We start from the raw sequence: 27,704 nt of genomic DNA on the forward strand, positions 1-27,704 counted from the left end.
CAAATTTGCCTTCAGAATATTGAATAATATTTGTTTAAAAAAAAGCTATAACTTGATCTATAAAAGACAGGAGGCAACCTCCTTAATCTTACTGTGAAAATTACTTGTCTGAATAAAACAAGATATGATTACCGGGCACTTTTTGCCTGGAACACGACTTGTCACTATTTATTATTTTGCAGCTGTCAAGCTTTTTTCTTTCTCTCTTTTTTATTTATTTATCTGTTTATTTGACTTGGCCTGCTGTGAATTTAGCTGAAACAGAGGGCAAACTGATCACTGTTATAAGTAAAATGGATAAAATACCCAAGGAATGCATTATCAACTGAATAACTCTTCCATTTGACCCTTTTACTTATTAAATCAAAGGACCAGATATCAGGTATTCTATCAATCAAACAGTAGTCAGAGACATTAATCATCATCCATTTTACAAAGAAGGTAAATTTCTGTTACAGAATGGGTCTTAGACTTACCATGGCAGTCCTTGACTTAATGAACCAGTCGAAGCGGAACTGTGGAGCATTCCGTACACACTGTCTGAGTTCCTCATACACATTTTCTTTGTCAAAGCCCATTTTGTGTAACATGCAGATGAGAAATCTGTCTTCCTCCTCAGTGTAGTTTTTACCTTTGTTGGTTCCATATTGTATTCTCAGTTGGTGAAATGGAGCCTTGTATCTTGCAATCTGAATTAGAGCCATGGAAAACTTTAAAGTTATAAAATGGCCTGGAAAAGACGAGTCATTTCAGAACACCAAATAAAACTCCATTTTCTTATAAGCTATTCCTCCAAGTTCTTGAGCTAAATCCGTTTGTTTATCGATAATACTTGTTGCTTCTCCCTTCTTTACCTTTATAAAAGTTCTATCATAAATTGTCCATATTATAGACATTCCCTAAAATGTTGCGCCAGTGCACTCTATTAATTCAAGAATGTCACAAGGTTAACTAATGTTGATATGTATAGCTTCTATTTCTCTTAACTAAAATGTGACATGATGAAGTTTACTCAGCCCAAAGCCCAAACCAATTTTTTCGATATGAAATCGATGGAATTTTAAAAAGTGTCATAGAATAGTTTACTTTATTTATGGTCATTGGCAGGCAGGAGGGTCATGTCTCTGAGTGCTGCTATCCAGAGCATTATGGAGTTGCTCTGTGAAGTTAAAGGATAAGTTAATATTTTTCAAGTTAAATTTATTTCTTCACAATCATGGCATATATTGATTTGTCACATTAAATTGCATGCTGAAGTGAAACATTTTAAACACTTTAAAAAATAAGTAGCCCACTCTTGTGTTCTAAAATAGATTTTATGGGTAGCGGAGTCCTTTTCTGAAAAAAAAAAAACCTTAAAACTTACTGAATACGTCTGTTTTTCTAATTCAAACATGCTATCGTCTTGAGACAAGACAGAGATTGTAAAATTGTATATCCATGCCATTTTAAGGAAATAAAAAAGCAAAGAGCAGATCATTATTGTCAGATTCAGCCATTTTAAAAGGAGATTAGCTGTGCACTTCACATCAATGCTCGTCTTCCTCTGTGGCACCCTTCAGGACAAGGGGCATGGATTCACCTTGGAAAATCATTGCCAAACAGTTATCGACATTGAATGTTGATGGTGAGATGTGAATTGCTGTCTCTGTAGACTACTAGACAACATAATCTCTTATATTCTTTTACTATATGGAAGCTTATTATTTCGTTAAGTGCTTTGGTAAAAGAGAATATTGAGAACACGTATAGCATGCAAACAATTGGCAAGGATTAAAAACACATTATAGGCATACATTCATCTACCTTTCCAGTCTACTTATACAGGCCAGTGTTGTAGCGCAGCTGGAGCCTATTCCAGCAAGCATCAGGCACTGGCAGGTACAATTCCTAGACAGGACACCAGTCCACCACAGGCTGAACACACACACATACATAATTTAGCAACACCAAATTCATTTAAGTTTAATCAGGCTAAAGTTTATTAAGTTTAGTAAGGACACCTAAGCATAGGCAGAGTGGTAGGTAGTACAGAACTGTTATTCCTGCCTCACAGCGCTAGGTTCCACATGGAGTTTGCATGTCCTCCCCATGTGTTTACAGACTGATTGGTCCCAGTGTCACTGAGTTTACTCACTCAGAAATGTTGTCCACAGTTCTTTTATTACCATATCCTCAGCAACAGTGATTCGTCATGCACTAAAAAAATCAGTAATTGGTTTGTTGGTGCTTCAATCTGCTCTATTGTATACTCTGCCTTTTTCATTTTCTGAGTATTTTTTAAATTATTCATGTACATGACAAGCCATGAAAAATGTGATGTACAGGTGACTTGGCTCCTTCAAAAAATCTAAGGCTTTAATTAAAATACAATGCAGTGTAATCTGTTCATTTCAGATTAATTGTTATTTGTACAAAGTACAATGAAACTCATATGTGCTCTTTTTTATTACACTGCCACTTGGTGTGAATCTCACTCTCTAGCCTATGTACAATAACAACAGACAAAAAACAGCTGTTCAGAAAAAAAATATATAATTTGAGCGTGCATTTGCCTGTTATTACAAGGCACGGCAGAACATACCTGATGAAAAAACAGAATCACAGAAGAAGTAGGAAAATAAGCAGAATTTAGACTGGCCTTGGGGATGTGATAATATTTCTTTCAGTTTACTTAGTGTCACAAACATGTCTCAGAAACGCGGGAGGCATGTTTTCTGAAACTGAACCTTTTGCACCTTTCAAGTTGATATATTCAGTAACTTTTAAGGCTTTTTTTTCATAATGGAATCCAGATGCTCACAAGCTCCATTATAAAACAGAAGAATAAGCTACTTATGTTTAAAATGTGTAAAATATTCTTCACTTTAGAATGCAATTTTATGTGGCAAAATAATATCTACCATTCTCGTGAAGAAATAACTTTGACTTGAAAAATATGAGACTTATTCTTTAAGGTCAGAAAAGAAGGCAGATAAAGGCTTCTTCTGATATCTGGCGCATTATGGAATGCACTGAAAACTGATTGAGTGAGGCTTGATCTTGCTGTGACCTAAAATTTGAATAAAGGCCTTTTTAAAAATGGCCTAATCAGGCATTGTTCCACCTGGATCTCATTGGGTAAACATGAAACCAGCTTTGAGTTTTTGGCAAATTGGCAATGTCTTATTGTACAAATAGTACTGCTTTTTCTATACATAAGAAATTGACCATTTTTTGTAAAAGTGAACAAGTTATAAGTAACATTTTCTCATTCCAGAAAATGTACTTTTTTATGATGTAGTGTAGTGGTCATAGTAGTAGTAGTAGTAGTAGTAGTAGTAGTAGTAACATCATGTTTATATGTGTCCAATGCAACAAGCCATCACTCTCTGGGACCATGATAAACAAGACTGTAAAAGGAAAAAGAAAATGATTATGCTTCTCAAAGAGTTTGATGTTAAATAATCCATAACAAATTCAAGCTTTTCAAACTGATGCTCTAGTATAAATGTAAGTTCTGCAGTTAATTGTGATATTGATATCATAAAACCTTCAGTCTAAAGTATAATTTCAAGATATTAAAATAAACCTCAAAACAAACTGTTTTTAAAAAAGATGATAAAGAAATTATGTAGTAACCCAGTGAGAAAATTATATATATCACATTTAGTTTAATACAGTTTTGGAACATACATTATAAGCAAAAATATGGCAAAACCTTTAGCAAAAAAAGGAACAAATTATCCCATACCTTTGCATCCAGGGCTTTCTTAATGCTGATTCTTCTTTGTATCCTCGCTTCTCCACGCTCAATCTGAGCCATTATTTTTTCAATATCCTGAAGCTCATTGCAGCGTTCCCAGAACACAGCTGTATAGTTAATAAAATGTTAACTACTCTTAGGAATGCATTTCTGAAATAGGTAAGTGATACAATAATCTTTCATTGGGGAATGCATAAATTGCACTTTGATAGTTCATTCCACAAACAGGGAATGAAAGGGTAGCAAATGGTGTTTTAAGTTATCTGATTACAGAGACTAGAGGTGGCACTGCCCTGCATGTGTCACCCCAGAAAACAGCTGTATAGTAATAAAATGTTAGCTACTCTTAGAAATGCATTTCAGAAGCAGGGAAAATACACAGTAACCTTGCTTCTGGGAATTCTATAAATTACACTATGATAGTTCATTCTACAAACAGGGAAAGAAAAGGTAGAAAATGGTGTCTTTAAGATATCTGATTAAGGAGACTGGAGGTGGCACTGCCCTTCATGGGTTGCCAATCCATAGTAAGGCACATTCAAAATCACATTCCACTCACAAACACTGAGTAAACGCAAAATTGACAGTCAACTTAATACACACATCTTTATGATGCAGGGAAAAATAGGTGTACCAAGAGAGTACTCACATTGACAGACTTAGCAAACTCTGCACCTACACTTATACACATGCACATGCACACGCACACTCACAAAGAGATACTGGGAGCTGTAAGGCAAGAAAAATTGCCACTCCTTATATAAAAAGTAATTTTAACACATTTCTTCTTTTGAATAATACCACCAGATTGTTTTAATATATTTGTTCATATGAGAATGACAATTCATGCCATGTCATAATCTTGCATGTTTACAGTATACATATTCATCTGATTAATCTGTTCTTTTAAAATAGTAACCTAAAGACTGACTGATACTGGTAAATTAGAAAAACCAGGTTAATATATTCCTATTTGTATAACCAATTCCTCATTGCAAATATTTACTGTACATTCTTACTGCAGGACAGTTGGGGTGAATATAAGTGTAGGTCAGAGAATTCCACTTGGCAAATTTAACATAAATATGGATATGTATATGTAAGACAATGGTGATGCGAGATGATACTTCATTGTTGGTAAAGTGATTTTAACTTCAGTCTCAATGTATGACTTTAGTAGCGGCAATGATTTATGCTACTTATATTATCCAAAGATAAAGGATTACAAAAGGAATTTTAACTGTAGTTAACAGCACTTTAAAGAAGGCTCTTGATTCCAGAAAAGACCTTAACAGTAGCAAGAGATATTTTAAAGCACCACAAAGCCTATTTTCAACATGTCTTCCTAAAGATTCCATAATACTAAACAAATATAGTTCAGAAATATTTCTTGAATTATTAAAAAATTAAAGAGTGCAGACCTGAATACTCAATGACTTCTTCTGGTGTCTTCCCCTCCACTTCACGAGCAATGTTGTCAATGTCATCCCGACCATACTTTTCATTGGCTTTTATGAACTGATTGAAGTCTCTTTTGTTCCAGCTGGTAAAACCCTTACAGTGGGAAAAAAAATATCCCTTGTTGTAAATGTCAGTCCAAGTTATCCCATCCTGCGGCAGCTCTTTATTTGTAGAAATGAGTTTAACATCACAAATAGACATTCTTGATAAGTACACATTAAATATCATGTATATGCTTTAAACTGCCACACAACCAGTTGAAAAAACGGGTTTACCAAGCTTAGTACAAATTTGCCAACTCTGCAGAAAACCCCAGTTTAGCACAGTCCATAAGACACACTTGGGTTAGAAGCTTTTCCTTCTCTTCAGTCTCCTCCGGAGTTAGAGACTCTGCATCATCAATCTTTTTTTGTTCCTCCTTCTGAATCTGGACAGCATTTGGAAGGTCTGGATTTTTCGGAACCTGCAAACATGAGTAATAGCAAAAATAACACGAGTTTTAGGTTTCCGGAAATCAATTATATTCAAGAAAAAATATATGTAATATTGTTTAAGATCTAAAACTAAACTGTGCTTTCAAGGCAAATGTTTAATTATGTAATATTAAAAATACTGCTGATTTTATATAGCATTGTATAACTGGTCAGAGCAAAATTCATTTAAATTTATTTGGACTTTCTTTTAGTAAACACGTTGTTTTAATCACAGGACCTTTTGTTAATGTTTCCTATTTATTTTAATGATTTGCTTTATATAACAAATTAAAATTAAATAAAAACAGGCATAGATACCATGAGTGAAGAGGCGAGAAACAAAGCTACCAGCAACAAGTCAAAACAAAAAATCAGTTTAGGGTGGAAATGGCCAATGCTAACCTTGTATCCAATAGTCTTCCTGTAAAACAATATTTCTTTTTCCAGCAGCTCAAACAACCGTGGTGGGAAAAACTGAAAATCTTGAATATTTGGTTGCTTTGGCGGTCTTGGTGCCTAGCACAATAAAATACACAAGGTATACTTAAAAGAAAACTTCTGAATCTCATAGAAACTTTTATAATATATATATATATATATATATATAATACACAGTACATACCTTTGGTGCCCTGGGCTCACTGACTCGGAGTGCTTCTCTGAAGTATGCATCAACAGCATAATTAGCTTTGCGCTCTCTTTTTGGAGGTTCAATCCATTCAATCATGGACAGCTTAAATAAATAAAAATAAAAACAAAGTAATTTCTGTCACTATCAATATCAAATTTCTGATTGGTATTTAAGAAAATTCAATACGTAAAAGTCAATATCTCAATGTTAGCATTTATTTAATTCTCTACAACTTCTTTGGCACGTTAAATAAAATCTGCAAAATCTCATGCACTCTATCTGACCGTGACTAATTCGACTCCACCCATGTTGCCTGGCAGTAATTACCATGAAAAAAAAACTGAGGAAGGATCACAAGACCAAGACTTTAAAACATGTAATGCTTAGGGGTGCATAATTAAGACAAAGTTAATAATTAACAATTTTTGCCCTTGATCTTATAATTGCAATTATTAATTTCAATTAACAGCTCTACAGTGAAATACGTACTGTACTTTTGTCTTATCCACTGCATATACTGTATTCTGTATAAATACAGTACAGCAGAACCTTCATTTTGCAAAGAACCACTTAAAATGTGTTAACAGAAAATTGCTAAATGGTGGATTAGTTGAAAACTTAAAACTGTAGAGTTTAATATAGGTTCTTTTTCACTTTTACATTTAAGATTGTAAACTTTAACTTTTAGTTGGTTGCATAAGTTTGCACAGTATGCTTTTTTGATCAACATTGTTACTATTGAAAATAAAATAATTCAAAATTACAGACAATTTTCTTCATTTTGGCATTAAAACTTACAAAAACTGTTAGATCGACATTACTTGACTATTCTTCTGGAGGCTGCTGCAAACATAAGTAAAAAATGTGTAGTTCTCTAAAGGTACTGTTAGGTTCAAAACAGTCACCGTTCATATGTGTCCATGCCTCCAATTCACAAGCACACTTGTGTTTAGTGAATTAACTTGTTTGTTGTTTAGAGCATTCTGTAGTTGGAAAACCTTGATTCTTGACAGACTGCAAGTACTAAATGGAATGCAGTAATTGACACTTTTCATGATTTGGCATATCATGATAAATGTAATAGTAATTGCAATTAATATATGATTAAGTGTGCAATTCCAGCTGTGCTGTTTGCTTTAACCAAGGATGACAGTTCAAGCAGTACAATATCTAAAGACAAAATATGTTAGTGCATATAAAGAGGCCATCCAGGCATGTGTGGCATCTGCAACATGCCTTACTGCCGCACCAGGAAAGCAGATCCCTGCCAAGCAAAATTTCATAAAATGTTTGCTGTTCCACTGAATAACGTATGAGCAGACAATCAGTAGACAAAAGGAGATAACTATGCAATGACTTATTATATACCAAAAGACACTTCCGCGTACTTAACTTGTGCCCTAAAAGTACTGCAAGTATTTGTCAGTGGTCAGATAACTACACTAATTATCATCAAAAGTAAACTGCCTGCAAAGTATAAGGACCGGTTTAAACTTCACACTCAGAACGCATACGCATAATGGCTGCCATGCATTCCCAGCGTTCATTTGAACCATTCCATTTCAAGTTGGAACATGACATCAGAGTCTCTGTTCACTATCAACATGTGACAGCAAGCCGTTTCCAGATCATACAGGATCAATACGCGTGCTACGATGTTTGATAAATGGTTCGATGTGGTAAAGCAAATCATCAAACTTAAATGCTGACATACAAATATATGCATGGTGCTTTTTTTCATCTATTTCTCACATCGCCAATACAAGCGTCATATATTCCCCATCGTAATGATGCAATAGATTTCAGCCTCACATGCCATCTTCTGTGCCGTCTTTTTTTTTTTTTTTTTGCCCCTTTGCAACAGTATCAGAATGTACGGAAGCATATTTAAACCACATAGGAAAAAAATTAGGGAAATAGTGAAGAAATAAAGGTCTTTTTCGTGATTAAAGCGGATATTTTGATTTTAATTTCGTAGTTTACTTTGTCATTAAAGTAGAATGTCGTAAACGTGATCTTAAACCAACCCAGTTGTTAATCGTGCTTCTGGGTCATCCTCCTGCACTGACAGCAGCAGCAGGCAGCAATTGCTGCACAGAACACAATAAATATGATATTCCATCTCTCTGCATATTTAGAATACTTTGATTTATACTTGATATCACTTTCATGATGAAATGTGTTAAAGCATGTATGTTACATTTTACAGATAAATCGTTAACTTCATTTACATAATTAAAACTGTTAATAATTACAAATATGGAGATGGCATGGTAAAGGAGTGGTAGCACTGCTGCCTCTCAGGGAGTCACGTGCCTGGAGTTTTTATGTTTTCCTGGTGGGTATCCAAAGTGTGCTCCAGTTTCCTTCCAAGGACATGTACATATGTTTAGGGATTTGGTGATGCTAAACTGACACTAGTGTATGTGTGTGCTTTTATTCACCATGCAATGAACTGATGGTATGAACAGGTATTGTTTCTGCCTCACGCCCAGTGCTAGCTAGAATGGGCAATGGATTGATGGATGTAATCATTAAACATCCATCCTTTTCAGTGGTATTGTGGCAAGGTGTCCTGGAAATTTAATGGATGTTTCAGGCAATTCACAACACAGCGAAGCCAAACATTGTTTTCTCACCGTGATGATATCTTACACTGTACCTGGTGGAATCCTCTAAATTTAAATAAAGTACGTATACACACAAGTATAAACAGTACTCTGCTTGTGTAGCAGTAGCGTCCAGAGACGCACGCACACATCACATTGCATAAAGTATAAACCTGGCCTCAGCCTTAATCTGTCCATTTCACACTGTCTCTGCTCTACATTAAAATGCTATAAGCAGGAATAAAAACAGTACCCATCATAGTTTTGTTTTGTATGAATGAATCAATGTTTGTGCATCAGTAATGGCCATATTTTTGTGCTTTTGACTTTGCATTTTTGTTTAACAGGTGAATTGAGTGTCTTATATAAAATAATGGATATTCAAAGTATACATGTATTGCATTAATACTTATAAATAAGTTGTCCTGGTGATCTTTGAATCTGTTAAGATTATTGGGGGAAATCAAATATACAGCCATATTACTTAGTTAGCAGAGGTTAGCGATACAATAATACAGTCCATCCGGAAAGCATTCACAGCCATCACTTTTTCCTCATTTTGTTGTTACAGCCTTATTCTAAAATGGATTAAATTCATTTTTTTCCTCAGAATTCTACACACAACACCCCATAATGACAAAGTGAAAAAAGTTTACTTGAGGTTTTTGCAAATTTATTAAAAATAAAAAAACTGAGAAATCACATGTACATACAGTAAGTATTCACAGCCTTTGCTCAGTACTGTCGATGCACCTTTGGCAGCAATTACAGCCTCAAGTCTTTTTGAATATGATGCCACAAGCTTGTCACACCTATCCTTGGCCAGATTCGCCCATTCCTCTTTGCAGCACCTCTCAAGCTCCATCAGGTTGGATGGGAAGCGTCGGTGCACAGCCATTTTAAGATCTCTCCAGAGATGTTCAATCGGATTCAAGTCTGGGCCACTCAAGGACATTCACAGAGTTGTCCTGAAGCCACTCCTTTGATATCTTGGCTGTGTGCTTGGGGTCGTTGTCCTGCTGAAAGATGAACCGTCGCCCCAGTCTGAGGTCAAGAGCGCTCTGGAGCAGGTTTTCATCCAGGATGTCTCTGTACATTGCTGCAGTCATCTTTCCCTTTATCCTGACTAGTCTCCCAGTCCCTGCCGCTGAAAAACATCCCCACAGCATGATGCTGCCACCACCGTGCTTCACTGTAGGGATGGTATTGGCCTGGTGATGAGCGGTGCTTGGTTTCCTCCAAACGTGATGCCTGGCATTCACACCAAAGAGTTCAATCTTTGTCTCATCAGACTAGAGAATTTTCTTTCTCATGGTCTGAGAGTCCTTCAGGTGCCTTTTGACAAACTCCAGGCGGGATGCCATGTGCCTTTTACTAAGGAGTGGCTTCCGTCTGGCCACTCTACCATACAGGCCTGATTGGTGGATTGCTGCAGAGATTGTTGTCCTTCTGGAAGGTTCTCCTCTCTCCACAGAGGACCTCTGGAGCTCTGACAGAGTGACCATCGGGTTCTTGGTCACCTCCCTGACTAAGGCCCTTCTCCTCCGATCGCTCAGTTTAGATGGCCGGCCAGCTCTAGGAAGAGTCCTGGTGATTTCGAACTCCTTCCACTTACGGATGATGGAGGCCACTGTGCTCATTAGGACCTTCAAAGCAGCAGAAATTTTTCTGTAACCTTCCCCAGATTTGTGCCTCGAGACAATCCTGTCTCGGAGGTCTACAGATAATTCCTTTGACTTCATGCTTGGTTTGTGCTCTGACATGAACTGTCAAATGTGGGACCTTATATAGACAGGTGTGTGCCTTTCCAAATCATGTCCAATCAACTGAATTTACCACAGGTGGTCTCCAATTAAGCTGCAGAAACATCTCAAGGATGAGCAGGGGAAACAGGATGCACCTGAGCTCAATTTTGAGCTTCATGGCAAAGGCTGTGAATACTTATGTAAATGTGCTTTCTCAATTTTTTTATTTTTAATAAATTTGCAAAAATCTCAAGTAAACTTTTTTCGCGTTGTCATTATGGGGTGTTGTGTGTAGAATTCTGAGGAAAAAAATGAATTTAATCCATTTTGGAATAAGGCTGTAACATAAAATGTGGAAAAAGTGATGCGCTGTGAATACTTTCTGGATGCACTGAAAAATATAAAATTAATGAAACAAAAATACATGCAATTTTGCAATGCCAAGTTTTAATAGGTAGACACTTCACTGTTCACTGGGACTGAAAGTGAAAGTTTCGCTGGGTAGCTAAACTGGCTCCATGTACAAAGAAATATCACTGCCATTCTCAGAAATTTAGCTGCTCCCTTACAGATTCTTACCTGGCTCTAGAAATGTAAAGTACGTTTTTATACCATTAAAAAATGGAGGATTCAAGAAACTGTTTAGAACACTGGATATAAATTATGAGTTACCCAGTTGCTAATGCAGTACTTACTATGCTGGTGAGTGCTATAAAATAATTATCCACACGCATCATACAGATTGTTACAGACAAGTAAAAGTTTGCATATGCAAATGCAGAGTTTGGAACCATTGAAAATGATGTAAACCACAAAACAATATGTATTTAGTTTACACATGTACATGTAGTATGCTCTGTAATGAATCAAGAGGTGTGTTTTTTCGTCATATTGTATAAAACAGTCAAACACGGAGTGACAGAGCAATGTTTATAGATAAATGACGCATAATACTTAAAGTTTGAACACTGCTTAAAAGTGTCCAGAGTGTGGGCTCCCTAAGCCCTTCTGAGTACAAGGGAGAATTTCAAAACAGATGCAAATGGATAGCACAATAAAAGGCAAAGCATGCTTGTGTCCATGAAAGGATCAGCACTTCTCCCAAATAATATATGTATTTGATTCATAAAAGCAGAAACCATGCCTTTTAACTAGTTTGCAACATTAATAGGGATCTTGAATGATTTAAAAAAGCTACATAAGAGGTTCACAATAAAAGCAAGACAATTCTAAACCTTCTCACTACAGCACAAGAAGAGTACTTTGCTAATTATTTTTATCTATATAAAACAGAATAACTAAAACATAATTGAAGACATAAACCAATATAAGTATTAATTTATTGCACAAATGCTTTTATTACAGCTGTCACTCATAACAAGTGTCAACAGTAAACAGAATCACTCAAGGGCCTACTGAAAGTGTCACTTTATTATAGCAAAAAATTAACCTAAACAGCAAGTCACTGTCAGAGGCTACTTTTTCCTCTGACTTCTTCATTGTCCATTATGACTGCCTATTACTTAAACTTAATCTTTTAGCAACTATAAACCCAACGCCCCAAAAAGCAATACGAAAAAACAACTCAGCAGATAATGACTTGAAAATATGCAGTTTAAAAAAAGCTGGGAAAATGGGGCAGCCTTTCTCATTTAGATAAAAAAAATATTCTATTGAATATTTGTAATTAGTCTGTCTTGGCAAGCAGCCGTGTAGAATTCAGCTCTTTCAGCAACTTCACAGAATTTGTTGTTAGTAATCATGTTCCAGTAGAATAATATAAAATCTGAACATTTAATTTACCTTCTGTTTCTCCCGATAGTCCTCGCCTTCAAAGTTATATAGACTGGTTTCTGTGTCCATGGTAAAATTTCTCAAAGAGCTCTCTCCCAGCTTCTCTAGGCGCTCATTCATCTCAGCAGTCTTTATTGAAATAAAAAATATATAATAGTCATTACATTAATGATGCTTTCATTTAAATGTTAACTTTAAAAGAGATTAACACATATTTAAATAACAATGAAAAGAGAGGTTGGATTTCCACAAATGTTTGTCAAATACCTTCTTTGCACCCCTTTCAAGAATTGTACTGATGTCTTCATCTGTCAGTTCACTGTCCTTTGAAGCAAAAACATGAGTGGCTCCATGACGAATCATCTGCAGCATTTCATCTTTCCCCAGTTTGTTGGATTGTTGATCAATTAATCTACCTAAAATATAATAATGTAAACTCCTTAAAGCAATATATCATTAATATACCTTTCTAAAATTAAGTTAAAATCAAAACTACTATATATAATGCAGTTCATAACTATTAGAACAATGAAGTCCAAATTGCTGGACTAAAGGTGCTATACACTCAAGCAATTTGATTTTGAGATGAAACAGTAAATGTAAGGCATATTTAATGTCTTTTATGACTATGTAAGTAAATTAACATTACAGAAAACTGCTTCTGTTTGATCCCTATAAGTGTGATACAACCAAAGAGATTTTAAAGGCCACACCTTACACCACTCATCAGCATGAAAAATACAATGACCAGAAAAAAACAATAAACATAACAGGTGGAACAGTAAAAATTTTGAAAAAAATCTATATACAGGTCAAATCCCATTAAAATGAAAGTCACGGGACCATAAAAATACTTTGTTATAATGGAAATTTTGCTATAATGAATACGGGGAAAATATGTATAGTATTGTGACCAGGGCTGCCAGCAATTTATGTCATGTCTAACGGCAGAGGTACAAGGACAGCTCTGAAGCTGCTCTGCTGTGTCTGGTAAACAGTAAACCAAGGGCAAAGCAATTGGTTGTCCTTTGCATTACCAGGGCTACTGTGTACCATCTTTGTCACACAATGTTTAACATTTAACACCAGGCTTTGATCTGCCCTTCCTCACACTTTCCTTATCTATCTTATCTTATCTGTCACAGCACTGATTCAAAGCTGCTGTTCTTCTAATCTGAAGATGGAAGCTAAAGCAGGACTATTGCCCATGCCCCGGCTTCTAACAGCTCCAATTTTGAATGAAGTCTTGAGACTGTACTTGCCTTCTCTATGCAGTAATGAAGTACCTGTATTTTCCTTGAAAACCTGGACTCATCTTCCTGTTTCTCATGCAACTCTGCAACCAAGCTTGACAATACCTGTCTAAAAAAACAGCGCTAAAAATATTTTATTTGAAAATGAGATGTTAGATGTAACTTTTTTTTTTATAGAACTACAGGTATGAAAATACATAAGGAAAATGAGCCATTAGATGTAACACTTTTAACAGAAATACAGGTATGAATACAGAATGAAAATGAGACGTTAGATGTAACTTTTTTTAAAAAACAGAAATACAGGTATGAATACAGAATGAAAATGAGATGTTAGATGTAACTTTTTTTTAATAGAAATATGGGTACAAAAATACAGAATAAAAAGGAGTCATTAGATAAAGAGGAAGGAACGATTCCAAAATTCTTTTACCACATCATTTTTCTTCATTCCAGAATCAACTTTTTCCAGGATTGTTCATTTTCTTTCAGCGTAAACTGACACCGTTTCTCACTTTTTTGTTCATCTCAAAGAAAACTTTGAGAACTACTATGAAATTCGAAATGTGCGGTATCCGCACAAAACACAACTACCCATGCAGACGTTCGGTGAAATGCTAACTCAGAATTCGGCTATGTGTATGATGTCACGCTGACATGCTCACCAGGTCTGCCCAAGACAGGAAACTTCACAACAGACTGTCTCTCTCTATGAGACAACCAGTTGCAGACTCAGCGTGGAAACTGTAGGAGCGGCATTAAGTATTTTTTTGCATCGCATTAAGCATTTTTGGCTTTTAAAATGTTCATTATACTGAGATTTCCATTTCATAAAAACAAGTTTTGCTTAACATGATGCTCTATGAATGTTGGTCCGGGCACACAAAAAGTATTCATTATTCTGAAAAATTTGTTACTTCAGAATTCGCTATAACGGGATTTAACCTGTAGACAGATCAGACAATAATAATCATCTACTGAAATGATGCCAACGTGATGGTGTTGAGATAAGAACAAAATGAGGACATTTCAAAACATACTGTATCACTTCATCTGTAAAACTAGAGGAGGCAGCATAGTGACTGGGGCATTAATCCCCAAGATTTGACTTTAAAGGTGCTGCTACCATCCAGGTACAAGAAAATACCTTCAGAATCACTGAGTAAAGCCCCATAATGCTGCATGAAAATTGCCCCAAACACAGTGTAAACAGTTCATCGGAGGAAAAAAATGTTAACATTGGCTAATTTGAATTACAAATGGCATTCACTGCACTGGCTGAAAAAAGAGACTGAAGTCAAAACTTCCACTAACACAAAATAATGAAAATGAAAGCAGCAAAAGATTTGTAAAGCATTTAAAAGTATCAAACTAAGAGTCTGGTTGTTAGTGAAGGTTTGATCTATTAATTAACTGTAGAGGATTTGCAATCAACTATGTGGTTTTATGCTATTTCAGTTTATAAGAACATAAGAACAGTTTTGATAAGAAGACTTTTCAATGCAGGCGGCATGGTGGTGCAGTGGTAGCGCTACTGCCTCACAGTTAGGAGACCTGGGTTCGTTTCCTGGGTCCTGCCTGCATGGAGTTTGAATGTTCTCCCCGTGTCTACGTGGGTTTCTTCTGGGTGCTCCGGTTTCCTTCCCAGTCCAAAGACATGCAAGTTAGGTGCATTGGCGATCCTAAATTGTCCTTGGTGTGTGTGTGTGTGTGTTAGTGTGTGTGCCCTGTGGTGGGCTGGTTCCTGCCTTGCACCCTGTGCTGGCTGGGATTGGCTCCAGCAGATCCCTGTATTAGGATATAGTGAGTTGGAAAATGACTAACTGACTTTTCAGTGCAACACAGACCATCAATCCCTAGTCTTCTGACAGCAAAATATGATACAGTGGAATACAGAAGATTCTTAAAGTATCTTTATTCATCACAGTACTTGATAATTTAATCCACATATCTTTGGTTCTTTGTTGTGAGAAAAAACGTACTATTTTTTTGTACCAAGTTTACTTTTAACAAGATTACACTTATGCCCTGCATATTTGAAAAGAACTAATTTAAAAACACATACACAAAAAAAACCCTTTACTGTACTAAATCCCCTCATACTTTTTAACACATTAAACATACCTCTGTCTAACCATCTATTTTCTTAAACTGTGTAATTAATATAAAGTTTCAAGTGGCTCCCAACATCAAACCCAAAAATCACAGGATACTCACTCATATTAGTTTAGGAAATGAAGGGATGAATCACCAAAAAAATAGCATTATGCACTGCCTCTAAATGTACTATTGAGACCACATCTGGGCACCATGTTAAAAGAAAAACAGCAGTACTAGAGGTTATTCAGAGAAGAAAAACCAAGTACATCCAGGAGGATATGTCTGACTGTGACTAAAGTAAGGAACAAAGAAAATTTTGTGGAGGAATTATCTAGGTTTCAAAATTCTTAGAAGATGATCCAGAACTCTTAGTTAAATATTGAGTCACGTAAGTAGAGACACCAGTGGAATTGCCCCCTAAAAGAAGTTCCCCGTGAAGTGAAAACAGTGAAGATTTTTAAAATGTATCAGGAATAAGTACTAGGATAACTTACTTATCAGCTAGCCAAACAAGCCTGAATGACTGAATGGTCTCTACTTTTTCATTAACATTACATTTGTATCTTATAATTATACAATTTTAGTGCATTTAACACAGAAATAAAAGGTAACATTCTTTACGTTTGCCTCTCTCTTCTGGAGAGTTAAAAAAATCAGCAATAAGGCCACTGCAGACTGCTTTTTGCTGTGAGTTTTGCTCAGGTGAGCTATGATGAATTGTATTTGAACTCTGGAAGTTTACTTAGTTTTTTTTTGTTTCTTCAGATCAGCCCCATGAGACCATGAAAGCTGCACTATGAGACATTGTTTAATTTTTTTCATACTTCTAAGTGTAGAAATATTTTCTATCATTTTATCTGCATAAATTAAATCATAATCTAGCATTAGAATGACCAATCAATTTATGACTCAACACCAGATTGAGTACATCTAACTCAAGGGAACTGGACACAGCATAAGCAAACAACCCTGAAGAGATAAGGTGCTTGGACATGTTTGTAATGATTAAAGCTTTTGGAAGAAGATGTCCATCACTAAAGTGGTTAGCCAGTTATCTCTGTGTAATATCACGAGGTTCAGAACTCCATGTGGGTTTTTTGGTGTAAAGGACAGAATACCTGAAAAGAGAGAGAGAGAGAGACAACTATCCACATACACAACAGAGACACCATCCATACATCAGCCTGTCTTCTGATTCAAAATATGCCACCAGGAAGATAAGCCTTCTACTTACTTTCTCTCTTCATTCGCATAGGCATTTCCTTTGGTGCTACTGTTCAGCCTCCATATCCTTGTAGAAAGTATTGCTTCAGTTTTTGATTTTGGAGCAAGGGTATATTTAGGGCATTACACCTAGGCTTTGCTATTAACACTTTCTCTGTTTTCTCTCTTTTTTTCTCTCTGTTTTAACGCTAGAAATACCAGAGGCAACGAAAAAACTCGTAAATCCGGTCCATCTTAAATCCCTTCGCACCTCTCCGTCAGCCTCTTTTGTCTTCTAAATGTGTCAATAAGTCCAAGCAACAAGCAGCCTGCTATACCATCCCCACCCACCGACTCAGAAAGAAGTTCTCCCAGTTCCTGCTTTGATTGATTATCTGGGAGTGAGCTACCCAGAACTGTAAGGGGAAATAATTTGATGTGTGTTTTGTGTCTACAACAATCTGTGTAAACACATCGTTATAACAGAAATGTTTATCATGTTTTAGTAATAAATAACAAAATGTAGACATGAACTGTATAATGTGTGAAGGCTGATGGCGGAGGTGGTGGGGGGGATGGTACAGCAGGCTGCTTGGGCTTATCGACACATTTAGAAGACAAAAGAGGCTGACGGAGAGGTGCAAAGGGATTTAAGGTGGGCCGGATTTACGTTTTTTTTTCATAGGCTCTGGTAATTCTAGTGTTAAACATCAATTTCCACGTGGAGAAACTTTTAACTAAAATTTAACATATCTATAATAGGTCTTTTTCATACATCACACCATTTGTCTTTTTTTTAATCACCCTGGAGTTATGCTATAATTCCTCTACAGGCAGTTGGCAGTTCAACATATTGTTAATTCCAAGTACTATCACAGTGGATTAGGAGCGTCTTTGTGGTCAGGCTGACTGACTAGTTATGAAAGTAGGAGCAGTGTACTATGCATGGATATTTCAAGAGATGTCCAACTCTGTAACTGCCAGCAGAAAAGTGTATGAGCTGCACTTGCACTTATGAGTTCAACTTGGTACCATGTATTTGCATTAGCTCTCGGCCTCTGATTATTCTTTCAATTATAATTCTGTCCTCATTAAATTCATTTAGCATAGTACAGTATATGGGTACTCTCCTTTGCTAAGAGGGTGTAAATGCTGCATGGTGAAAAACGCTATGAAGAGCAATGCTGTGAGATACTGTTTTAACTCTGTATTTTGTTTATTTTTTTATGCTTTCTTAGTGTATAACTCATTCAACTTTGTGAATTTCCCCTTGGGATTAATAAAGTATGTATCTATCTATCTATCTATCTATCTATCTATCTATCTATCTATCTATCTATCTATCTATCTATCTATCTATCTATCTATCTATCTATCTATCTATCTATCTATCTATCTATCTATCTAAAATCTTGGGATAGAATAACCAAACAGTCTATAACTTAAATGTTCGATGGAAATAAGGGAACTGGAGATAGCACTCTTGACAAGATAGTGTTTTGCACATACTTGTGTAATCAAAGCCTCTAGGAAAAGCTGTCTGACACCAGAGTAATTCACATACAGTGATCCCTCGCTATATCCCACTTCGACTTTCGCGGCTTCACTCCATCGCGGATTGTAAATGTAAGCATATCTAAATATATATCATGGATTTTTTGCTGGTTCGCAGATTTCTGCGGACAATGGGTCTTTTAATTTATTGGTACACGCTTTCTCAGTTGGTTTGCCCAGTTGATTTCATACAAGGGACGCTACTGGCAGATGGCTGAGAAGCTACCCAACCCGAGCACGTATTATGTATTAAATAAAACTCCTCAATGATATATGATATGCTTCCCACGCGGTGCTTCGTATACTTGAAAACCCGAACAGCATGTATTGATTTTTGATTGTTTGCTTTTCTCTGCCTCTCTCACTCTCTCTGACATTCTCTGCTCCTGACGGAGGGGGTGTGAGCAGAGGGGCTGTTCGCACACTGGCCTAGAGGATACGGACGCTCCTCTAAAAAATGCTGAAAGACTACCTTCACATTGCTCCCTTCTTTGCAGCTGCTTTGTCCGGCGGTGCTTCACATACTTAAAAGCCCGAACAGCCCTATTGATTTTTGATTGTCTGCTTTTCTTTCTCTCTCTCTGTCTCTCTCTCTCTCTGACATTCTCTGATCCTGATGCACACTCCTTTGAAGAGGAAGATACGTTTGCATTCTTTTAATTGTGAGACGGAACTGTCATCTCTGTCTTGTCATGGAGCACAGTTTAAACTTTTGACTAAAGGGTGTTATTTCATGTCTAGAGGGCTCTAATAATGTTAAAAAACGTATTCAGAAGGACGTAAACAGGTTTTCTATGCTCTAACTGCGAAAATATTCGATTTATAAATAAAGAATCCTACTACGCGGAAATTCATTTATCGTGATAGAGTCTGGAACGGATTAACTGTGATAAACGAGGGTTTACTGTATTATCATGTGTAACATTATGAGGTACGGAGCCCCATGTGGGCCTTTTGGGATAAAGGACAGCTCATCTGAGGGTGAAACAGAGATGACAGAAACATGATAGAGACAGACTTCACTCACCTAGATGTAAAGACCTGTCCATGCATTTGCCTGACTGCTCAATCTAAAACCTGTCGGAACTCTACTCCTCTGACACACTCTTTCAGGAAAGTATTGTTTAAGCTTTTTGACTTTGAAGCAAGAGTGTGTATTTATTAGGTTTTACACCCAGACTTTGCTATTATTTACATATGTTTTCAATCATTTCTTTCTTTTCTTTTTGCTGCTACTGTTCTATTTTTAACAAATACTACTTTATTTTTAAATTTGTATACTTTGGTCTTTACATTTTTGGTGACTGATGTAATAAAGCAGATACAGGGCACTTAGTGTGGAGAAGTGCAACTTTCTTCTAACAAGGTTAGCAGGCTGAAGGGAGGACACCAAGATAGGACAGCACAGTGGGAGTTATGCATCACTGTTTTGTATGCGGCATTGCCCAAAAAATAACAGCTTCTATGCAACTAGGTTATTCCTGGGGAAAAGGTGTACCAGCCTTTGGTTCTGGTAATACTGGGGATACCATGAGGGTATGTCTGCCTTTAAGTGTCAAGGTTATTTTCAGGGAACAAGGTATATCAGCCTGTAGGTATAGGTTATATCCAGGGACACACAAGTGTTGTTCACGCTAAAACTGCCGAGTCACTATGTGGAGTACTTAGGAGTGATAAGCTGTACAGACATCAGTAATAATCAGTGTTTAAGTGGATAGTGTCTGTGATAATACCAGGTAGCACATGGGGTATCTACACCAGTTAATTGGAGAGCACAAGCACAAATATTGCTTATGGGTATGTAATATCACACAAAGCCACAGCCATTTTAATACTCCAGTTCAATAACTAGCAACATTTCCAATATTGCACTACTTCCTCCAATGCACAAACAAAAATATTTGTAAATTGTTCACCCAGCAGGCAGTAGATATACTTTTCATCACACCAAAAAGAGAAAAGCAATGTGTCGTCTAACATAATGGAGCAAACAGTCCCAGTGCTGCAACTCTGAATACTAATGAGATACCTTGCTGTATAACAATGGAATCCAATCTGAGCTTCATCTCTGCTCTTTCAACAATTCTCTCCTCAACTGTGTTTTCAGTGATTAGGCGGAACACTCTTACAGGCTTTTTCTGTCCAATACGATGAGCACGATCCTGAAAACACATCAACAAAGCCAATTATACTACCATATAATAATAAAATAACCAGGCAACTGTGAAAGCATGCATATCTCTTCTAAAAATTAACAATCCTAAAATGAACAATATTTTGTAGCCAACATAAGACCTGTTTACCAACCATTGCTTGCAGATCTACTTGCGGATTCCAGTCAGAGTCATATAAAATGACAACATCTGCTGTGGCCAAGTTAATGCCAAGACCCCCAGCTCTGGTGCTCAACATGAAGATGAACTTTGAGCTGTTTGGTGCATTGTAGGCCTCGATTGCTTCCTAAGAGGAATGAAGCAAAATCTTACATTTAATTAGTCTGAAAAGTCAGGATGACACATTAATCAGCATTTAAAAACAAATTACATTTTTCTGCCAAATAATTTGATACTTTTATAGATGGGAACAGGGAAGACCAAAGAATACTAAAGTTGCAGGTGAGACCACCAGAAGACAGAAAAAGCCACAATGGTAAGAGGAGAGGCCACCACATGTCTAACTAAATAAGAAAGCATGGCCAGCTTAGGGAAAGTAAGTCCTTTATGTGCAGAGGATGTTTAGGAATGAAAACAGGAAAGGAAACAAGTACAATAGTAAGAGAGATGCAGCCTAAGTGTACACATGCAATGATACCCAATGAAACTAAACAGCAGGCAGCTATAGGAAACAACCTAGCAAGTTACATGAAAATCGACCAACAAAAGATATAGAAGATGAGCAAATTGAATAATGTTCTTTTTTTGTTTTGTTAAAAGAGGGAGAGTAATTTATCATCATTAACTGCACTAATAGTCTTCATTTAAATAAAGGTAGCATTGAGCTTCAAAACATATCACATTATACTTAGCAGAGTTTAACTGAAATCTGGACTTAATAAAAACTCTACAATGTCAGAAGCTCCTCCCTCAATTAGTGTGTTAAATCAAGAATTAATTGCATTGTTGAATGGATAAAGTGAGGCTTTATCCTTTTTAACAAAGTTACTGTGAGAGTCACAGTGCTGCAGCAGAGTCATTGCAACTCAAAAATTATGGATTTAAATTCCACTTGATCACTGTCTGTGTGGAGTTTGCACATTCTTACCATTTCTGGGTTTTGCCCTGGCTGCACAGGTTTTCTACTTATATCTTAAAGATGTACAGTTCAAATTAAGTGGTAATTATAATTTGACTTGCTGTAGTGTTGAGTAATTGATGGGTGCCTTGTCAACTGTTAGCTTCTGTTTTGTACCTGATGCTGCCGGAATGAGTTCTGGCTTCCGTGAAAAGCATTAAGTAGATTAAGCAGGTTCAATAATGGGCAGATGCATTTTATGAACAAAAAATGTTGAGATTAGTGAATATCCAAGATAATGTTTATGTTTTGTGTACACGTCATTTGAATGGGGACCTATTCTAAAGTAGTCTTAACAAATTTGCTTTCTCATTATATCTTCTGTGTCACAGGGGAGCTGATTTAGACTACCCACAAAGAGGCAAACAACTGTAGGAGGTATAGGAATTTCAACAGACACATGTGCTTCACAGTACTGTGTCAGTGTAATGAAGTAGATCTCATCAGCTCTCTTCTTTTGAAAATACATGGACAATTTTGCAACACTGAGATACTAACTGTCTGCTGCAAGTCACTGTGATTATATACAGTATGCAAGAAGCTTTTCCATCTGACAGTCAAGATGGGGAACAGATGGGGCACTATAGCATAAAATAGGACACAAATGATTGAATGAATCCATAGTGGTTTTTACCTACATAGCATTAAAGTCAGTTAAATCAACTGTACTTTAATAAATGAAGTAGCATAAAATTTTTGGTTTTGCCAAAACTTATTACATTTCTGTCAAACAATAAAAACTGGCAGCTACCTACATTACCACCATTGTTTTTTGTTTAATAATTCTTTCTAGTAACACAACACCCCAAGCAGAGGGTCAAAGCCAAAGGAGGACAGATTGGCAAGGTGGAAAAATTAACACCTTACCTCTCGCTCTTCATGTGGGGTTTTTCCATCAAGACGACAATACTCAAAACCCCTCCACATACAGTAATCTTCCAAAATGTCCAGAACACGTGTCATTTGGCTAAAGATCAGTACCCTGGAGCCTGTGAAAACCAATATTACACATGAAGTTAAACATTAAACCCTGACCTAGCATGAATCTGAAAAAGTATTTCTTATTTCTCAAGTGAAGAATTCTTTTTGTACCTCTTGCATTCTGCTAGTGAGTAGCAGCATATATCAAGGCATTATTAATTCTTTTAAAAAGCACAGTCTGTATTGCAGTTTACAAAAACAAGACATGAAAAGCAGCAGCTATCCTATTTATACTCCTTGCACGCACCCTGCTCTTTAACTTTGGGAAGAAGCTTGTCCAGCGCCAACATTTTACCACTGTTAGTGACCAGATGTGTATCAGTGGTGTATGGGGGACCAGGCTCTGCCCCATCAAACAGGTAAGGATGATTGCAGCACTTGCGAAGTTGCATAAGAATATTCAGCAAACGCATCTTATCCATCTTTCCCGCAGAGTTTAAAATGTCTATGTCTTTCATTAGAATCTTTGTGTACCTGAAAAAGAAGAGACCAAAATTCAAGCATATTTTTAAAATAAAATAAAGCTATTTTTGGTGTTTTCAGAGTATTACCATTCTCTCTGCATTTTACTGAACCCAAGGTAAATTTTAACTTCTTTTTTGGGAGGCAGGCTTTTCTCCACTTCTGCTTTGATGCGCCTCAGCAAAAATGGCCTTAGCACCTAGAAGAGAAATGCATATAAGTAACAGCATGCATGCATTGAACTTCTTAAATAGTAATAAGTTTAAAAAGTAAGAATGTTTAGATTATTTGATTTCTTGTTTAAACTTAGGTCTTTTTTAATGTTGGCTCAGGCATAGCCTCTGAAAATAAATATAATTTTGAGAAGCCTCTTCAAAGTGAAGTGATTCAAAATAGCATTTGTTGTAGCTTCAGAGCTCTACAATGCTGTCCTGTAAATCCTGCAGATCCCTTTACACTAGACAACCTGAATCACGTACTATGGTGAAGAAATCCATTTCGATAGAATTTTATGAATTATTTGTACTCAATTTCTTTGACAGTTTTTAATCTAACATTTTCCATCATAAGTGAATATGCCATCTATAAACACTTCATTACATTCAGCATTCAGGAAAGAAAGACAACCTATGTATGCTTTTTTGTTATATAAACTTAACAATATAATATACGAAGGGTCACCTTTCCTAATATTTTGAGTTCTTTTTATAACTGGTAAGTGTGGGTCAGTAGGTTATCCTATATGGTCATTCTTAAAGCTTTAAAAAAAGGAGAAAATCACTTCCTATACCCAAGTCTATTTCAGTTAACATCAGACTGTTTTCTTCATTTTTTGCATACCTATTAGATTCAATCATAATGTTTGCGCAGTAGGTGAAAAAAACACCCATTACATGTTGCTAAGCCCACAGAATTTGCAAAAACAGTAAGAGTGCATGGTGAATCTTTTTCATTTCATAAGACAATGGGCTGTTATTATTGGCTATCATGTGTGGTATTGGTTAAGGATTTGGGGCCTAGAAATTCAAATTCTGAGGTTGGGGGTTCAAATCCCACTACTGTGTGACCATGAGCAAGTAATTTCACCTGACTGTGCTCCAACTGCAAAAACAAAAGAAATGTAACTAATTGTATCTCATTATGTTGTAAGTTGCCTTGGTTAAATTCGATAGTCCAATAATAAGTAATAGTAATATTAGTATTAGGTCACTAAAGCTGCTTACTCTTGAACATGCTATGAACAGTTGGCCATGAGGAAAACATCCTTGCACTGGAGCATGTCTGCTAAACAGAGAAAGTTCCACCTAGGTTTACCTATTATTGTTATTACATGTTTATTTTTATATGTTTTATGCTGTTCACTCAAGTGCAGTAATTCATGGGTAAAAATTCAGCCTTATAAAATTAACTCACTTTCTTAGAAAAATCAAAAATATAAGCCTATTAGTAAAACAAAGAAAACATGAAACCACGTTTTTTTTCATAAGACTGTTCTTACAATGCTTGCTGATATGTGTTATACACAATGAATGGCCTCCATCCTTTAAACAAAATACAGCATTAGAGGGAACATGACTGAATACACAATCGTTTTTAAATCATTACTTTCTTTATTCAAAGAACAAAGTTTTACAACAGCCCAATCATCCATGTGAAAAAGTAATTGCTCCTGTAGTTTCAAGGCTTGGTATAATCACAATTAAATGCGTCCTATCATTTGATATCAGTCTCTTGAAACACAGTTGAAAAAGTTTAGCCCAATCCTTGTTTGCAGAACTGGTTTAATTCAGACACACTGGTAGGTCTGTGAGCATGATTTGTTCATTTCAGATCTCGCCACAGCACCACCATGATGTCTGTCCTTTTGACCATCCTTTTGTTTTAGTCTATTTTGTGTTGACATCTCCTTATCAAAACTTTCTTTTTATGCTTCTGTTGACTACCCAACCTCTTTGGTTATAATATTGCATATCTCAACATGAAAGGAGCCTGCAGACACAGTTTAGTTATAAGGAATCTTCTGTTTGCTGTCATGACAGAAAAGTAATGTCTTTTAAAAAAACTACAGTTATAAACTTAGAACATACTAAACTGCTTAGTGTTGGATTTGGTGTCGAAACTTTTTACATTTCTAACTCAGTAGATTTCACCATGAATTCGGATTTCAGCAAACATGTGTTTCATGTTTCTTATGTGTATTGGTGATGACACAAAGAAGTTGGAAGTAATTATTTTTTGTTGCAGATTCTTGCAACTATCTTACCTAAGGGAAGGAAACGTGTGCCCACTAGTCTTTTTTCCCCAATGAGTGGTACGGATGGAACATTCATGTAAACAACCACCAGTATGACAGAAGCATATGCTGGAGTAGAAAATTAATTTATTTTATTAATTGTTTTCAAGAGTTACCTGCTATATTTATTTTAATTTTAGTTTAATGGACTTATTATTTCAATACATTTGTTAAAATGAAACTAATTTAATTTTGTAGTTTTTTGTAAAAATACTAATCTCACACATTATCAGAGACAATGAATTTCAGTAATTGTCAAACTTATTTAGTTTCTAGTGACTCTTAAAATACAATAATGTAATCTGCTCTACTAATTTGCATGCATGACATTTTATTTTGCAAGATTTTTCATATTATTTAAATTATGCCTCATGAAAAAATGTGGTTTAATTGAAACTTACTACACTGATTACATTTACATGTAGTATCTTTTGTATTACAGCCAGGGTCTATTCCCTTGCTTGTGTTTATTTTCCACTTTTAATTGTATTTCTCATGTTTATGTGTTTTCAATGTAATTATATGCTTAGTATTCATGTACTGTATCTTTAACTGTTCTTTCATTTCTTTACTTTGTGAGTGGAACTCAAGGAAGTGGAACCAACCTGGTGTCACAGCTGCAGGGACTTCCCTCTAGGGGTTAACTAAAGTCCTTAAGAGTACATTTTTGAGTATTTGGTTGTTGAGATTTCTTGTTTTTTCACTTTTTTTTTGGCTTTGACTGTTGAATTACATATTGGAACTTGTTTGCTGTGGATTCTTTTCAGGCAAATACTTTTTGTCTTATTTTTTCACCAATTTGCCATATTTTACTTTTTTTGTGAATTACAAATAAAAAAAAAATCATGTATAAAGATTAGAATTTACCTTGCCCTTAGCCCAGTCAGGGCCCCATTTTAGGCCCATTACATGGAAGCCTGCCAGTGGAATTTGGGGTCAGACTGCATGAAGTGAGGCGTGGTGGATGACTGTTTTAAAGGACTTACATACACCCTTTCCTTAATGAGAAGCAATCAAATCATAACAACAACACCTTTTTGTTTAGAAATTAAAATGTTAAATCTTAAGGAAAATAGAAAAAGCTACATGAAATATTTCTGCTTGAAAGGACAAAGTTGGGTTTGTTTTAGTAACACTGGTGAAGATCAAACTTACCACATGTAGTCTTTCTACAAGTTTTTGATCCCCAAGGCAGTTATTGGTATCAAACCATGAGTCAAAATCCTAAAACCAGAAAACAAGTATCAGTCAGTATGAAAGCAAAAAAGTAAAGACATTATGATGTTTTACATATTACTATTTTAAAATGTCAGATTAGCTGACATGAATGAATGTTACCCTATTCATCTCTAGAACTGTTTTTGCTTTTGTTTGATTGTCAACATTCACAGAATTAACAACATAATTTACATTTCTATCTTTACTATTAAGAGTATAATTATTAGGGTAATAATTATTAATTTTCATTATTACATCTTAGCCTTTAACTGAAACTATTACAGTGGGTTCTACAGTCATTTGAGATGGCTCAAATAAGGGAGCATTAAAAGGTCCTGGCATTAACTGAAAAGTTAGCCTACACTGAAAACATTTATTGTCATTCTAGAACAGGATGGAAAACAACATAAAAGGATGGTACACCCTCTTTAGGAAGACAGCGGCCCAGGAATAATTCATTAATCCTGTGTTATGAAGATATGGAAAGAACAATAACAGCTTTTTTTTAAGTGGTAGCAAAGGAGTCCTGTACACTGTACCTGAACTCCTTCTGTAATTTATGAAGAAAACACTGCCTGAAGAATGGGTGGAACCGTATAGATAACTTGGGGCTTATGGTTACAAGAATACATTGGGCCAAAAGTGGGACCTCAAGGATTGCAATTAGAGTCCTAGAGGGCAATCCTGATCTCAAAACTGATTACTATGGCAAGCCAAGTTACCAAGTTACCAATCTGACTTATCTAGAAAAAAAGATGTCTTTAAATTATTTAGAGATATCTTTAAATGTCAATTTGGCTTACCGGATTTAATTCCAAATTATTAGTGTAATTAACTGATGATATTCATAAAGTGGATGGAAAGACATACTTAAGTCACTTAAATGCATCG

General features: G+C 35.9%; 1 protein-coding gene across 2 annotated transcripts in view; it reads right to left on the minus strand.

Moving 5' to 3' along the window:
- smarca1 (SWI/SNF related, matrix associated, actin dependent regulator of chromatin, subfamily a, member 1) overlaps positions 1-27,704 on the minus strand; it is an 82,983-nt gene that overhangs the window by 31,922 nt on the left and 23,357 nt on the right. Inside the window, exons 9-22 of one of the 2 annotated variants that reach the window (XM_028815459.2) lie at positions 26,751-26,819; positions 23,392-23,501; positions 23,088-23,314; positions 22,727-22,848; positions 20,876-21,028; positions 20,598-20,730; positions 12,726-12,874; positions 12,468-12,587; positions 6,302-6,412; positions 6,082-6,195; positions 5,547-5,669; positions 5,167-5,299; positions 3,734-3,852; positions 477-689 (exon numbers count right to left, since the gene is read on the minus strand). In XM_028815459.2, coding sequence (XP_028671292.2) covers positions 477-689; positions 3,734-3,852; positions 5,167-5,299; positions 5,547-5,669; positions 6,082-6,195; positions 6,302-6,412; positions 12,468-12,587; positions 12,726-12,874; positions 20,598-20,730; positions 20,876-21,028; positions 22,727-22,848; positions 23,088-23,314; positions 23,392-23,501; positions 26,751-26,819 — 1,896 coding nt within the window. Of the gene's footprint in view, positions 1-476; positions 690-3,733; positions 3,853-5,161; positions 5,300-5,481; positions 5,670-6,081; positions 6,196-6,301; positions 6,413-12,467; positions 12,588-12,725; positions 12,875-20,597; positions 20,731-20,875; positions 21,029-22,726; positions 22,849-23,087; positions 23,315-23,391; positions 23,502-26,750; positions 26,820-27,704 lie in introns of those variants that run through there. The other variant, XM_051935221.1, reaches the window with a different exon arrangement.

The sequence above is a fragment of the Erpetoichthys calabaricus genome, chromosome 12 (assembly GCF_900747795.2).
Source record: "Erpetoichthys calabaricus chromosome 12, fErpCal1.3, whole genome shotgun sequence".
NCBI lineage: Eukaryota > Metazoa > Chordata > Cladistia > Polypteriformes > Polypteridae > Erpetoichthys > Erpetoichthys calabaricus.